The following is a 15,136-nucleotide window of genomic DNA, read 5'->3' on the forward strand; positions in this document are numbered from 1 at the left end:
GCACTTATTTTTAGCTGTCATACACATGGGGATTCAAATTTCCTCACCCAAACAGAATCACTACCCTATTGAAAAGTCAAGACTGTGGCAGGTGCTACCAATAAAAGAAACCCTGGCTCAAAGGCACAGGATTGGACTCATTTTCCAGAACTTAGGTGCCAGCAGCTCTGAGGTGGACATCATTGTGGTATTACTAATTCACCTGAGTGGGGCTTTTTTTTTTTTTTTTGAGATGGAGTCTCACTCTGTTGCCCAGGCTTGAGTGTAGTGGCAAGATCTCAGCTCACTGCAACCTCTGCCTCCTGGGTTCAAGCGATTCTCCTACCTCAGCCTCCCAAGTAGCTGGGATTACAGGCACATGCCACCTCGCCCAACACCCAGCTGATTTTTTGTGTTTTTAGTAGACATGGGGCCTCACCATGTTGGCCAGGTTGGTCTCGAACTCCTGTCTTGGGTAAATTTGTGTTTCAGTGATTGTGAAATTCTCATACCTGTTAGGTCTCGAATACGTCATGTGAGCTCATTGTGTTAAGTGTTTAAATCAGTTTATAGCTTTCTTTTTGTCAGCCCCTCTAACCATTTTTTTGTACATTATCCTGTTCTTGAGATCTTGTATTTCTTTTTAGTTGATATTTGACTCCTCTAAAAGTAGCATTGCTCAATTTTAGTATGTAACTTCTCCTGTAATTGGTATTGGAAACCACTACCAACCCTAATTCACCGGCCACTTTGAAGAGTGCTCGTTTATATCCTCTATAATTCAGATGGCTTCCACTTACTCTAAAATACTCTTGTTCTCCTTTGGAAACTCGGTTTTGCATATTATGTGTTAGTGTTTTTGAACTGCTGAAGACAATGAAGTTTAGGATGGTAAAATATAAAACTTAGGTAAAAGTTTGTTTTGAATGCCAGCCGTTTAGAAGCAATCATAACATCTGTGCCTTCACTGAAAATCCTGCAAGCAACAGTGTAAGAAATACCTAATGTTCTAAAATAGGGCCATAGTATGAATTTACAGAGAACAAATGCCATGGAATGAAGAATAAAATTATGCTGTGAATGTAGTTTCATGCTACTCTTTATAAGACTAACATGCAAAAGTCTTCCTACCTCGTATTAATAGTTACTCTTAATTTACCATTTTCAAAGTATGGATGCTGTAAATGAGACTTGTGTAATTCAACAGAAAGGAAAGCTTGAATCACCTTTATGAAAAACCATCAAATAAAAAACCAAAATATTGGTCAATTACAGGGTATTGAATTTACAAATACTTTTCTGGTTGTAAAATACACTGCTATATCGTGAAATTGTAAGACTTTGGGAATGAATTTATTTTTGTAGTAGTAATATTTGTCATCGATATTAAACAAGTGCCATTCAATTAAGATTAACACTAAACTAGTCCTCAATCACATGCCATTCAATTAAGATTAGCACTAAACTAGTCCTCAAGCCATGCCACGGGGGAAATTTTGTAAAAAGTAGCTCATCCGTATGTTTTCCATAGTTCTGCCGTTTGAATACATCTTTCAAAGGAACAAATTACATTTTATGACATACCTTTCCTGCCCCAAGACCTCCATCTTGGGACCAGTCATTAACAGAGGCAAAAGCAGTTAACATTTCTTCTAGGCTTTCTTTCTCTGACATTCTCTATTGGTGCCCTGAGCCTTGTCCCCATTCAAATATGAGTTTTGTATGACGGCTTCTGAGCTGGTCCTTCAGCCCTGGGTCTGGAGAAAGTGAGCGTTGTGAAAGAAAAGGCACTTAGGCCTCATTCTCTCATACAGTCAGTTCAACAATATTCCATTGTGCACCTACCAGGTACTGTGAATAAGAAAAAGGAAGTTCTTTTCCATTGATGTTTCCGCTAATGAAAGTCCATGTTTACATGTGTAATGACAAAGTCACCTAACATTCAATCCTTACATACAAAATTGCAGGGATTGGAACAGAAGATAATCTTGAAATTTCCCAACAGCTCTAAAGTTCTGCTTGTATGTTTCAGTGACTTTCCTCAAGTGTACCTGTGTATCTCTTCTCCACAGCAATAAGCTTTTTTTGCTCCTTATCATTCTATGCAATTACAATCTGTTATAAATGTTCTTGGGCTTCATTTTGTGGTTTAGAGAGTTCTGGAAGTTCTCAGATGTGGCTAGGTTATCATCCTCCTTCTTTACCATATAATCCCCCAATCTTTGATCATTGACAGTTTTCTTTTTGTCACAGAGACCCAGGAAGATTGTCGTAGCTCAAGTGCTCTTCATGGGCAGAGCAGAATGAAAGAACAATTTGGGCCAGGGCTGTGGAGAGTTAACTGCCCATCCTTAAGGAGAAAAGAAAAGGTCCAGCAGGTGTCATGAACGTTGATAAGTGTACTCATTTATTTTTTATTTATTTCAGTTAACACATAGCATGATATTATTTATCTGTGATAAGGGACCTTTTAATCTGAAACAGGAGATCAGCAAAGTAAACTGAAAAGTAAAGACAAGTGTTGCTTTGTTTTGTCAACCCTGAGAATGTACTGTAAGGTCAAGTAGATTACATCTGTAAGGACATACTAGGTTTTGAATTGCTAGTAAATTGAAGGTACAAGGACTTTTGCTTTGTTAGCTCTGTGGAAGACTATTCTTTTTCCTCTCCTCATGGCTGTTTGAATTCTGTTGAGATTAATAGCTTTTGTGCTGCTAAACTGCCTTATGGAAACTTTTTGTAGGTTTCAATAAAAGCTTTATCCCTGAACAGTTTACATAGGGGAAAAAAATCAGGTTTAGACTGAACTTTTGATTGAATATATTAAGTTGACTAAGTTAGTCGGTCTTCTGCTTCTACCCTCACCCATGAAGGCCGAGTATCATTAATGTTATAGAATTCTAATTCTCATATTATAGAATTTGATAGTAGTTGTATTCTGGGTATCCCTCTCATTCTCTCTAAAATGGAGGAGATACAGGACTGGGGTGGGGCTTAGAACTGGGAAAGTGTTCACAAATATAGCTCATGTAAGCTGATAAACTCTAACCCTTATAGAACCCATCGGAGAAGGTACTTGAGCAATCCTGGTACAAACCAGTAACTAGCAAGCCATCAGTCAATAAGCATGTATTGGCTGCCTGCTCTGGGCCAAGCATTGAACCCAAACCAGCAATCCATATTTCTCCTGTGTAGGATACTTATCCTCCTCTCTGTGCTGTTGCCACAGGAGTACCTTGTCCTCCACTGAAGGAGAATTATCATTAATTATCAGCCTTTTCAATGGTGCAATTTGATTTAGTAATAACCCTTTCGATCGACATTTGAACACTGAAGAGTTCTCAGGTGTTTGTGATTTTTTGTTTTTTGGTTTGTTTTTTGGAGGTTAAGAGGACCCGTTTTAGTTGAAATCTCATGAGCACTGATGCATTAAGTATGGTAACCCCTTCGTGGCTTTGAAAAATTGCTCATTTTCCATTACAGAATGTGTTTGCCCCTGACTTCCCTCAGAAATGACAATCCTTGTGACTGCCTCATCCACAGTCATTGGAAGACAAACTATTTGAGCCATCTTGTCCTCTTCTCAGACCTCAGCAGAAATCGCTGGGTACTAAAGTGAAGGCACTGTCTATAGTTGATGGTTGTTTGCAAAGCAACCATCAACAGGCCCTGCCACTGCTGCACTTTGCTGCCTTTGTTATGTGAATTGACAAGTCAGTAGTCAAAAGGGATATATTCTAGTTAAGGGAGGAAAAAAGTTCATTGTGTAGGGTTGCCTTTATTTCAGTGAGTTTTGCCACAGTGAATTAAGTTATACACAATTAAATCAAAACTGGCCAGGTTATGCTTGGTAATAGACGATCCTCAAGTCTCAGAGGCTGATGACAATAAAGGTTCATTTCTTCTTTATAGTACATGTCCATATAGGTCAGCGGTGGCTCTCAACGGTGTTTTCACTCTGGAACTTGAGTTGGTAGAGAAGCCTCCCTTTGTATCGTTGCTGATCCTGTGACAAGGGAAAAAGAAAATTACAAGCCACATACTGGCTCTTAGTGGCTACTGGGTAAAGACACATGTCACTTATGTTCATATTTCATTGTTAGTGGGTATCACATGACCAAGCCTGGCTTCAAGGATGCTGAGAAATATAAACTTCTTGTAGGGAGGGACAACAGATATGGGTAAACAGTAATTTCAGTCTGCTATAGTCTGTTTAGCTCTAGTGAGAGGATATGTTTTTTCATTGTATTTATTGAAGTATAATGATCACATGGGGACATTTCTTAATATCCAACTTATTAAATAAGTGACAAAGTGATATGTGCCTTTTTGAAAATCAGCATTGTGGCTGACTGTCCCTCAAGCCCCAGTAATTTTAGCCATGTGGGAAGAATGCCTTATTCATGAAGTTTACATATGTAGAGATTTGCATTCTTCTCTAGTCAATAATAATGATAATGATAAGAGCCAATACTCTAAAGCACTTACTATATTCTAAGCATATGCTATTCTAGGAGCTTTGCAAATGTTAACTTACTTCATCTTTAAATAGTACTATGAAGAAGAAACTATTACCTTTATTTTTTAGGAGAGGAAACTGAGGCACAGAGAGATCAAAACCATGCCTAGTAACAGAGCTAACAAGTGAAAGAGTAACTACTGCCCCTCTCATCTAGTTAAAACTAATGACTGGCTTCTTTTATAATTTCTTCTTATGTTTTCCTTCATATAGCAGTGATGTGTAGACAGGAGCAGATAGGAAAAAAAAACCTAGCATTGAATTCCTCTTGTTCCATTGTTAGGCACTCTTCAGTGTTTCATTCCATTTGTCTTCATCTTACTACAACTGTTTAACTTAGGTATTGTACTTTGCTCATTTTATAAATGAAGGAACTTGAGTTTATAAAATAATAGGTACATGTCCACCACCTCAGACATACAGCAGTGATACTAGAGCTGAGAACTGGCCTTAGGTTTTCCTGGCTTTAAACAAAGCTGGACACTATCTCTGCACCATGAAACTACTCTTTCAGTCAAAGCAAAGGATGGGCAAAGGAAACAAGAATTCATGGTTATTTTTGCCAACACAGTATATTCTTCCACATCTCTGAATTGATTGATAGTGTTGTATTTACTCACATGACGGGAGCTAAGTATAGGATCCATGGAATATGTCAGAACAGAAGCATCCGTAGAATAACCCTGCAGTTAGACTGACTCTCAGTAAGATTTTATTCTACATGATGAGCTTTTGATATCAGTTTATTAGAAAAGACTGGAAAATTGCTGCCAAATAGCCCAGTGTACTTTGGGGTACAGCCTGGTTATTACTTATTTTTCTCAAAATGAATACTTAAGAGAGAAATTCTGTTTTATATGTCACAACTATCTTCATTATATTTTTTTGAAAGGAAGTTCTGTTGAAATTTTTAAAAAATGATTGTCTTTTTCTCTTAATACATCTTTAAGCGGAAGAATGTGACCTCTAGTACCAGACATTTTAAATGTCAGGAACTTGCAGTTTTGACTGATATAAAAATGCTAGTGTCTTGTTTTTACCTAGGGTCACATTTTTTATCTCAGTTTTTGTTGTTGTCCTTAAAACTGAAAATTAAATGATTCCTCACTTTTCCATCTTACCTGTTTCCTATATTCAAGAAGTATTTTAAAATATCTGAATGCTTAGTGTTATGCGGGGCATTTTGGGGCTATTGGAAGCAAGCAGTCTCTCTTTGGTGTCCAGGAAAAGCTTCACTCTCATGTAGGTAGGTCATCAGCTGTAGTCTAATGAGATGCCATGGCCATTCATTTTTGTATGTTGAGTTCACTGAAAGTATTCACTGAGTTCTGTTCTCTTGACCTAGGACAGTGGGGACAAAGAAATAAATGAGCTACTTCCCATTGATGGCAATGCATATTTTAGTTTTGACATTTTTATTTCTAGAGTTTTGAAGTTGTTTTTTAGAGTGCCAAACACACACACACACACACACACACACACACATATGTTTTTAAAATATCAAATAATCCCAAAATGCCTAGCGAATGAAAAGTGACAGTTTCTAACTTCTGCCCTCTTTCTCCTTACCAATAGTTTGCATATTTATTTGTGGAGTTTTTTCTTAGGAAAATAGAAACAGTCATATATACCCTCAAATTTTTAGGTTTTGAGAAAAGAGACCTTATGGTCCTGTCGATTACTTTTTTCACCTAACAACACACAATAAATAAATACCCCTTCGTGGTGGTACCTCTAGTTCCATTGTTAGGCACAGGTTATTCCGGCCTTTCTGTCAATCAGTTCAGCTCCATTGGCTTGCTGTGCCTAGAATTTTTTTCAGTTTTTAGTTTGTTGCTGTTACCCTTTCTTGATTTTTATCGTTATTTTTTTGATATATATTTTTTTGTCTGGGGGTCTATTTTGAGTTACAAGAATGTTTAATCTACTGTCTTTAAATGGAAGTTAGTTTTAAATTTTTATTGGCTTGAATTCTCATTTATGATTTGAGAATATTTAAAAAATCATGTCTCTACCACATGTGATGAAAATTTGTATCATAGTTCTAAAGTTTTTCACTTTTCTCTCTGGGTGTTAGTTGGTATTTTTAAAATAAATGCTTTCTCTTTAAACAAGTAATCTCATTTGATCTGGCCCCAAAACCCTTTAAAAAATTAGAATTGATCCAAAGAAAATCTAGCCAAAAAAACAAAAATTGCAATTTCAGAATCCTAGGACCTTTTGGGGATGTTTAGTGACTGACAATGCATGTTTTGAATTATTTTAAATACGGTAGCAAAATGAAAAATAGAGCATGGAGCTTAGAATCAGACCCGAGTTAGAAGCCTGACTCTAGAGCTTAAAACTGAGAACAGTGGAGGTTTTCACTAACCCAGGGAATCGTCTTGAGATTGCAGAGCCTTTTCTCTACCTGATAATAGTTTGAGAATCATGGGAAAGGATGGGTGAAAGACTTTATATTACAAGTTTCAATACATAATAAGGGTTTATTCTTATTGCATTTGCTCCTATCATTTGAAAAAAAAAATAACACGTAGTAAAGGAGTAATGCTATTTTTAGGAAAAGTGGATAAGATCATTGTAATACACTTTCTGTGAAGGATCTTGGCAGGTGGTTACAATAACTGTGAGGGTGAAGTTCCCTCCTCTACTTCTACCCCAAAATAAAAAGTCGGCCTCTAACCAAAATATTTGAAAAACTCAGTAACCTCTCTACTGTTGAGTCATAAAGGGTTAATGAACAGAGCCAACTGAAGTGGGGATATGAGTTCAGCATAAACACCTAATGCAATTTCTCTCTTATTTTCAGTGTATTTGAATGAAGCAGGGTTCAACTTTGTGAGAAAATGCATTCAAGCTGTGGAAACAAGAGGTCAGTGTTGCCTGATCGGTATAGCATTCCTGTCATGTGTCTCATTCTTACATAGAAAACGCTCAGAGTAGATGAATCAATGAAGATGTATTTGGTCATTAACATGGATTAATTTTAAGAGTGATATAAATGTATGTATCAGTATACAAATAGTTATACCTTGAGCTTTAGTTTACTAAAAATCATGCTTTAAGCATACTTCTTTTTTAGATTTTTTTTCTAATGTAGCCTCACTGTACTTCTTATTGATAAACTGTGCCTTATTTATTACTGCAAGCACCCCCTTGAATTTTCTTTTTTTTTTTTTTTGAGACGGAGTCTCGCTCTGTCACCCAGGCTGGAGTGCAGTGGCCGGATCTCAGCTCACTGCAAGCTCCGCCTCCCGGGTTTATGCCATTCTCCTGCCTCAGCCTCCCGAGTAGCTGGGACTACAGGCACCCGCCACCTCGCCTGGCTAGTTTTTTGTATTTTTTAGTAGAGACGAGATTTCACCGTGTTAGCCAGGATGGTCTTGATCTCCTGACCTCGTGATCCGCCCGTCTCGGCCTCCCAAAGTGCTGGGATTACAGGCTTGAGCCACCGCGCCCGGCCTCTTTGATTTTTTTTTTTTTCCCAATCATTGAGGAGGTAAGATTCCTAAGGAACTTGTCTTCGCTCCCTTCCTTCCTTATGTACTTTCTTTTGCTGATTTGTCAGTGCCAGAGCTTTGGCACCTTTCTTCACTCTAATCATGATCTCTGTCTTGAAGTCCACTCCAGTTAAATGTCAGACTCACTTCATGAAAATTTGGCTAAAGCAACATTCATATTGGGCTTTGGAGTTCCATAAACTTTTATTTACATTTTAAGTGCTGCCACTTCAACGTTTTGAGAAGTAGTGTCCTTGAATTCTCTGAGTCTGTTTCCTCATCTCTAAACTGAAGATATAAATGCCATAGGACTTTTCAACAGGCAGGAGGACTCCATGACTCTGAAGAAATAGAACATGAGTAATACTGATCATCCCTTCCCATCTCCATTGCTTTTTTATATTCAAATACTGGTGAATAGGCAGCTACACTTTGCTACTTTGAAGATCTTCAAAGACTTTCAAATCACTGTTCAGTGTCTGCTCTGAGAAATAGAAGTCTGATGGGTGTTTCCAGGATAGCTTTGCTAAAGTTATCTGTGAAATTGGATAAGTAGCTTTCAAATTTTGTTAGGCAAATGTCTGAGTTTTTAACATTCTGTACTTGCCAAGCTGTATCTCAAGCCATTTTCTTGTGATTTTCCTTCCTATTAGGTATCACCATTTTAGGACTCTACCGAATAGGAGGAGTGAACTCCAAAGTTCAGAAACTCATGAATACCATATTTTGTAAGTTTTGGATGAAGCAACTTACATAAGTTTTGTGTTCTTATAGGTAATCTAAAGTATAGGCTTCTTTGACTAGTGCGACTTTGAATATTTTCAAATAATGTTTAAAGTTCATATTTATATTCAGTTTTTAATGTTTATTTATAATAGATGAACAATGAGAATTTGAGGTGGGAATTTTTATAATACTGTATTTTTTTCTCCCAAGTGTCCTTTGGTAAGCTAGAGATACAATAAGATGCATGGATGCTAGCTAGAGTCATTTGGAATCCTAGCTCAGCAACTTACAGGTTTTGTGACCTTGAGTAATTTGCTTAATGTCTTTGTGTCTCAGCCTCCTCGTTTATAAAAATAGGGATAATAATGGTACCTGCCTCTTAAGAGTTGTGAGGATTGGATATGTTAATCTCTGTAAAGCACTTAGAAGCATGCTGGGCACATGGTAACTGCCCTGTCGTGTTAGCAATTAGCAGTAATTTCATTTGGGAGACTTATTTCATAGGATATATCTTTGAGTTTTAGTGTCAGCTTTTTATCAATTCACACAAACAACAGTCCTAACATTAACTCTTTTCATTCTAAGAAATGAAGACCTCTCTCTTTTGACCTACTTATGTTTGTGCCCATTTTTCATAATTGCATAAGGAATATTTTGAACTGCACAATTTAAACATCTTGTTTTATTATTTCCAGCTCCTAAATCCCCTCCTGATATTGATATTGATATTGAACTGTGGGACAATAAGACGATAACGAGTGGGCTGAAAAACTACCTCAGGTGAGGAGGGTTTAACTCCTAGTACTCTGGATGCAGTCTCTGACTCACCCCTTGGGTAGTAACCGTGTGACTTCATGGAGCCTGTGTCCAGAAGCTTCACTCGGTAGCTCAGTTCCCTCACAAAAGGTGAAATAGCATGACATGGTAAGATTTACATTTAGTGTTCTGGAACTTGTACTTGATTTTTCCAATAATAATTTGAAAGACAATATAATATTGAGTACTGAATTAGTATTTGTTGTTTCGTATGAAGTTTGTATATAGGATTTCTATGTACTTTTAAAAATAACAAATTGGAATGGAAAGTTGTATTGTTTTTTAACTATTGTTCCCATATTTGTTCCTCTGATAAGGTAATTCTGACACTGAAAAAATTGTTTCCCAGTCTCCCCTCTTAATACAGTCATGGAAAGAAATACTAAGTACTAAGTTGTTAATACAGTCATGAAAAGAAGTACATTGGTATCTTCGAGGTCTGCGTTTTAGGTCTCTCTGTGACCCCACTACTGGAACTTTATCAAACTGCCAAATCACCCAGTTCTTTTATTTACTTATTTATATATTATTTTATTTTTAATTGATGAATGACAGTCACCTAATTCTTAAAGAAACACTTAAAGGTTAGGGGAGAATAAAAGATACTACTATTCTAACATGTGCTTTACTTCTCTGTTGTAGGTGCCTTGCAGAACCACTGATGACTTACAAGTTGCACAAAGATTTTATCATTGCTGTTAGTAAGTATACTTGAATCACAAACACTTTATAATTGATGTAGTTTTATGCTGCCATACTTAGGCATATATTACTAGTATCAGCTAGTGAAGATTTTTTTCAAGTACTGCTTAAAAAGTTGTTAATCTGGGCTGGGCACAGTGGCTCACACCTGTAATTCCAGCACTTTGGGAGGCCGAGATGGGCGGATCACCTGAGGTTGGGAGTTCGAGACCAACCCGACGAACATGGAGAAACCCTGTCTCAACTGAAAATACAAAATTAGCTAGGTGTGGTGGTGCCTGCCTGTAATCCCAGCTACTCGGGAGGCTGAGGCAGGAGGATCGCTTGAACCCAGGAGGCGGAGGTTGTGGTGAGCCGAGATTGCGCCATTGCACTCCAACCCAGGCAACGAGAGTGAAACTCCATCTTAAATTAAAAAAACAAAAAAAGAAGTTGTCAATCTGATATTTAGTAATTTATAATGTGGTTTAGAAGCCAATAAGAAATTGCAGAATTAACTGAAATATGTTGACACTTAGTAAGACCTCACTGGGTAACAGTCTGGTGATTAGAAAGAACCATGAGGAATTATTATTCTCATTTCATCTTATTTGAATGACAAGTATCAGTTTCTTATAAGATCAACTAAGCAGGACTCTGAATATGTACAGACAATTATGTCCCTGCACGTGATCATGTGCTATATTCGTCAGTCTGGAGATGAGTCAAATATTTTTGGCAGACAGCAGGCGCTTCCATCAATCCCCTCTCCCTCATATTTTATTTGCAATGATCACATCTATGTCATTTGTTTAGATCTGTGATTGCCATCATGTGATATGAATAGATAGATCAATTTAAAATATTAGCAGGAAGAGTTGACATATGCTATCTGAGAAGTTAGTAACATGTATTTGTAAACCATTGAGACTGAAGTGCCGGGTACCATCTGAGCCCATCACAACAACTTGTAACAATTAAGAACTGGCATTTCATTGTTAAGATGTATGAGGTGTGACTACAACCAGATTATTTTTCACAATCCAAGAAAGAAATTAGTTGCATTAGTTTATTTGCACACATTGTAATGTCACAGGAAATGTGTGCTGATAAAAGTGTCAGATAAAATTGAATGACCTCGGTTTTCAATCCAGCTTTTATGACTAACCACATGATCTCCTATAAATCTACACTATTTCGTTTTCTCTTGAAGCTCTCCACTCTACCTCCTCTTCATAGAAATCTTTGTAGGACATACAGGACCAGAGAAAATATATAATCTGACCTCTCAGTCTATGAACTAGGAAATCAGGACCCAAAGTGGGCAAATAATATGCACAATGACACTAATAAATTCATGACAAAATCAGGGCTGCAAGCCAGTTTTTTGTTTTTTTTTTTTTTTTTTATTCTTAACCCAGAACCCTTTCTTACAGAAATTTTGCTTTATGACAAAGGAAATTTGAGCTACTTGGCTAAAATGGCTCAATGAGCTTACTGTTTCAGTACAAGCTTTTGGTCACAAGTTTTTTCTCCATTTGCTTCTGTAGCAAATGATGTTATGTTGTAATAATAATATTCATGACCATGATATTTAAAATATATCCTTATATATATGAACTCATCTTTTGTCTGGACCTAAGATAACCATATTTACTAGATGCTAAGTTAAGAAAATTAGGTTATTTGGTTTTAAGCAGAAGTCCAGCTCAGTATAAAGGGGAAGTTATTCAGATCCTAAGAGATATTTCAGTGTATTCCTTGGCAGAATAGAGGTCACTGTTTCCATGAGCCTGCAACCGGGAACTGCCAACTTGGGATTTGACATTTCTCTACTCACTCTTTCCTGAGGATCTCTCATCTTTGTTCTCTACTGTATTTCTATCATTCTCACTTTCCTTTCTAGTCAGATTTTCTTGGAGTACATTTGGTCACTTCAGCCCTGATTTTACATTGTCTGCCTTTTCACATAGCCAGCAGTAAGATCAGATTTTTGATGTCTCCATTCCAGTTGCTAGGTTAGACCTCATGTTTAGCCTGAGCCAGGCTCTCTCTTCACCCCATGTCTAAATAGCTGTTCCTAGGTGAAATGGTAATCCCATAATGTGAATCCTGTGAGTCAAGGTACTTTCTGGAGAAAGAATTTGGTACAGTGGGGAATCATCCCAGAATTTATTTGCCGCAGTAAGAGAATGTTAAATGAGGTTTTCTTGTTCTGCACTGTTACACATTTCTCTAGCAGACATGTCAACATCTTAGCTTTCACTTGGCAGACTACGCTTGCCATAGATGATTCTTATATTTTACATTTACCATTGTCATTATGGGCTGAAAATCTATGGGGCTTATGTGTATGTAATAATGCTAACATTTCAGAACAGTTCTTCTGTATTGTCTTTATATTTGTAAAATGAGAGGAATGTGGGGCTTCATCTGGTCACACTGGGTTGAATCTCTAGGAGCTTTCTATGGGTGTATTACCACACTACTATGAAGAAACATCCAAGACTCAGTAATTTATAAGAAAAAGAGGTTTAATTGACTCACAGTTCCACATGACTGGGAGCAACTCAGGGAACTTACAATCATGGCAGAAGGTGCCTCCTCACATGGTGGCAGGAGAGAGAAGTGCTGAGGAAAGGGGGAAAAGCCCCTTATAAAACCATCAGATCTCTTGAGAACTCACTCACTATCATGAGAACAGCATAGGGTAACCGCCCCCGTGATTCCATTAACTCACCTCCCACTGGGTCCCTCCCACAACACGTAGGGATTATGGGAACTACAATTCAAGATGAGATTTGGGTGGGGACACAGCCAAACCATATAAATAGACTAATACGTACTCTAGTGACTGGCACATTAGGAAATCTATAGCAGTTGCTGTGGTCATTCACATATCTAAAGGTTTGATTGTGTCTTTAGGTAGTAAAACCCAAGCAGGTGATGAGTATTGGCTGTATCAAAGTATAAAGTTCAGTGGCTAAGAGCATCTGTGTGGAATCTGTAGAACTGGACTTCTTTGGCTTCTCTACTTCCTAACTTCATGACCATGGGCGAGTTACTCAACTTCTACAAGTCATAGGGAATGATAATGATGGTACTATATGAAGCAGTGCCTGTGAGGCATGAGGGGTAGAGGTGGTAATTGCGATTAGATTAGTAATATTTACATTGAATGAAATTCAGTTGAATGCAATTAAATGCAATTGAATTGCAATTAAAACTTGAACATTTGCAACCTTTTTTATGTAACAGAATCTGATGACCAGAACTACAGGGTGGAGGCTGTACATGCATTGGTGCACAAATTGCCGGAGAAAAACAGAGAGATGCTGGACATCTTAATAAAGCATCTGGTCAAGTAATTCTCTAACTTACATTGTTCATTTAACTTATTGTTCATCTGTTAAGTTTGTTCATGTCTTTTTAAAGTGTGTGATGATGTTATAATATTGGTATTATAATTAGAGTCCATTGAATTTGCTTAAAAATAGTATGGCAATTTGTTTTTAAGATATTTTTATATGAATGTGTGTACCTGTATATGTTTATTTGCATATAATTATGCAAATAATTATATCCTTTGCAATTGTTAAACTAATGATGAAACAAGTAGATGTGTCAACTTAAAAATGAAGGAGTATATAGTTTTTTTCCTCCCAATTCTTTTAGGTGCATTATAAGCAATGAGTTTGAAGGCCAGTGCTCTATACTACTAAAGTCAACAGGTTCCCCTAGGTAAAACTAACACTTAACTGTGAGATTCCCTCCATGTATTCATTATTTCATTTGATCTCTGGAGATTTTTCTAACTTTGCTGCTAGTTTATTCATATATTTAAAATCTCTCTTTGTAGATAAATACTGTATTAGCCAGAGCTATCTGCAGAAACAAAAGCAATAGTGTCTCTGTGTGTGTGTGTGTGTGTGTACATATATTTAATATATATGTAAAGAGATAGAGATTGATTGGTTGATTTTAAGGAATTGGTTCACTTGATTGTTGAGGCTAGTAAGTCTGAAATCTGCAGTGCAGGGCGGCAGGGAAGAGTTGATGTTGAAGCTTGAATCCAAAGGCAATCTTGAGACAGAATTCCTTGTTACTCTGGGAGCTCAGTTTTTGTTTTTGTTTTTCTTTTAAGACCTTCAACTGATTGGATGAGCCCCACCCATATTATGGAGGGTAATCTACTCTACTTAAAGACTACTCATTTAAATGATGATGTCACCTGAACAAAATACCTTAACAGAAATATCTAGGATAATCTTCAACCAAATATCTTAGTATCATAGCCTAGCCAAGTTGACATGCAAAATTAATCATTATAAATATTATATCTATCTACTATCTATCTCTCTGTAAGTTGAAAGATACAGAGAGAGAGACAAACACATATTTAAGCCCAAAGTGAATTTGCCATGCTGCTGGAAACAAATGTCTAAATCCAGTTTTAAACTTACTTAAGAATTTCCTGTAGCATTGTTTAGTAGAATGAAGGATTAATCATTTTATTGTAAATCATAGTACTCATTAAAATGGGAAATATTTCAATGGGAATATTTAATGAGTACCATATTTACCATTTTAATGAGTACCATGATTTACAATAAAATGATTAATCCTTCATTCTTCATAATAAGTAGTAACCCAATTTATGCTCATTTGAGCCATATACATTTGAAATATAACTTGAGTATCCCAAGTCTGAAAATCAAAAATTCAAAATGCTCCAAATTCTACAACTTTTTGAGTGCCAAGATGTTTCTCAATTATAATGCCCATTGGAACTTTTTGGATTTGGGATGCTCAACTGGTAAATATAATGCAGATATTTTAATATCTGAAAAATACTGAAATCCAAACACTTCTGTTCTCAAGCATTTTGGATAACAGATGCTCATTCTGTAGTGCT

General features: G+C 36.8%; 1 protein-coding gene across 2 annotated transcripts in view; it reads left to right on the top strand.

Moving 5' to 3' along the window:
- Nucleotides 1–15,136, top strand: part of ARHGAP42 (Rho GTPase activating protein 42) — a 314,274-nt gene that overhangs the window by 271,480 nt on the left and 27,658 nt on the right. For both annotated transcript variants that reach the window (XM_038005287.2, XM_073020535.1), the window contains exons 13-17: nt 7,308–7,370; nt 8,652–8,726; nt 9,420–9,504; nt 10,183–10,241; nt 13,480–13,585. In XM_038005287.2, the coding sequence (XP_037861215.2) occupies nt 7,308–7,370; nt 8,652–8,726; nt 9,420–9,504; nt 10,183–10,241; nt 13,480–13,585 (388 nt within the window). The remainder of the gene's footprint in view (nt 1–7,307; nt 7,371–8,651; nt 8,727–9,419; nt 9,505–10,182; nt 10,242–13,479; nt 13,586–15,136) is intronic.

Source organism: Chlorocebus sabaeus, chromosome 1 (genome assembly GCF_047675955.1).
Source record: "Chlorocebus sabaeus isolate Y175 chromosome 1, mChlSab1.0.hap1, whole genome shotgun sequence".
Taxonomy (NCBI): Eukaryota; Metazoa; Chordata; class Mammalia; order Primates; family Cercopithecidae; genus Chlorocebus; species Chlorocebus sabaeus.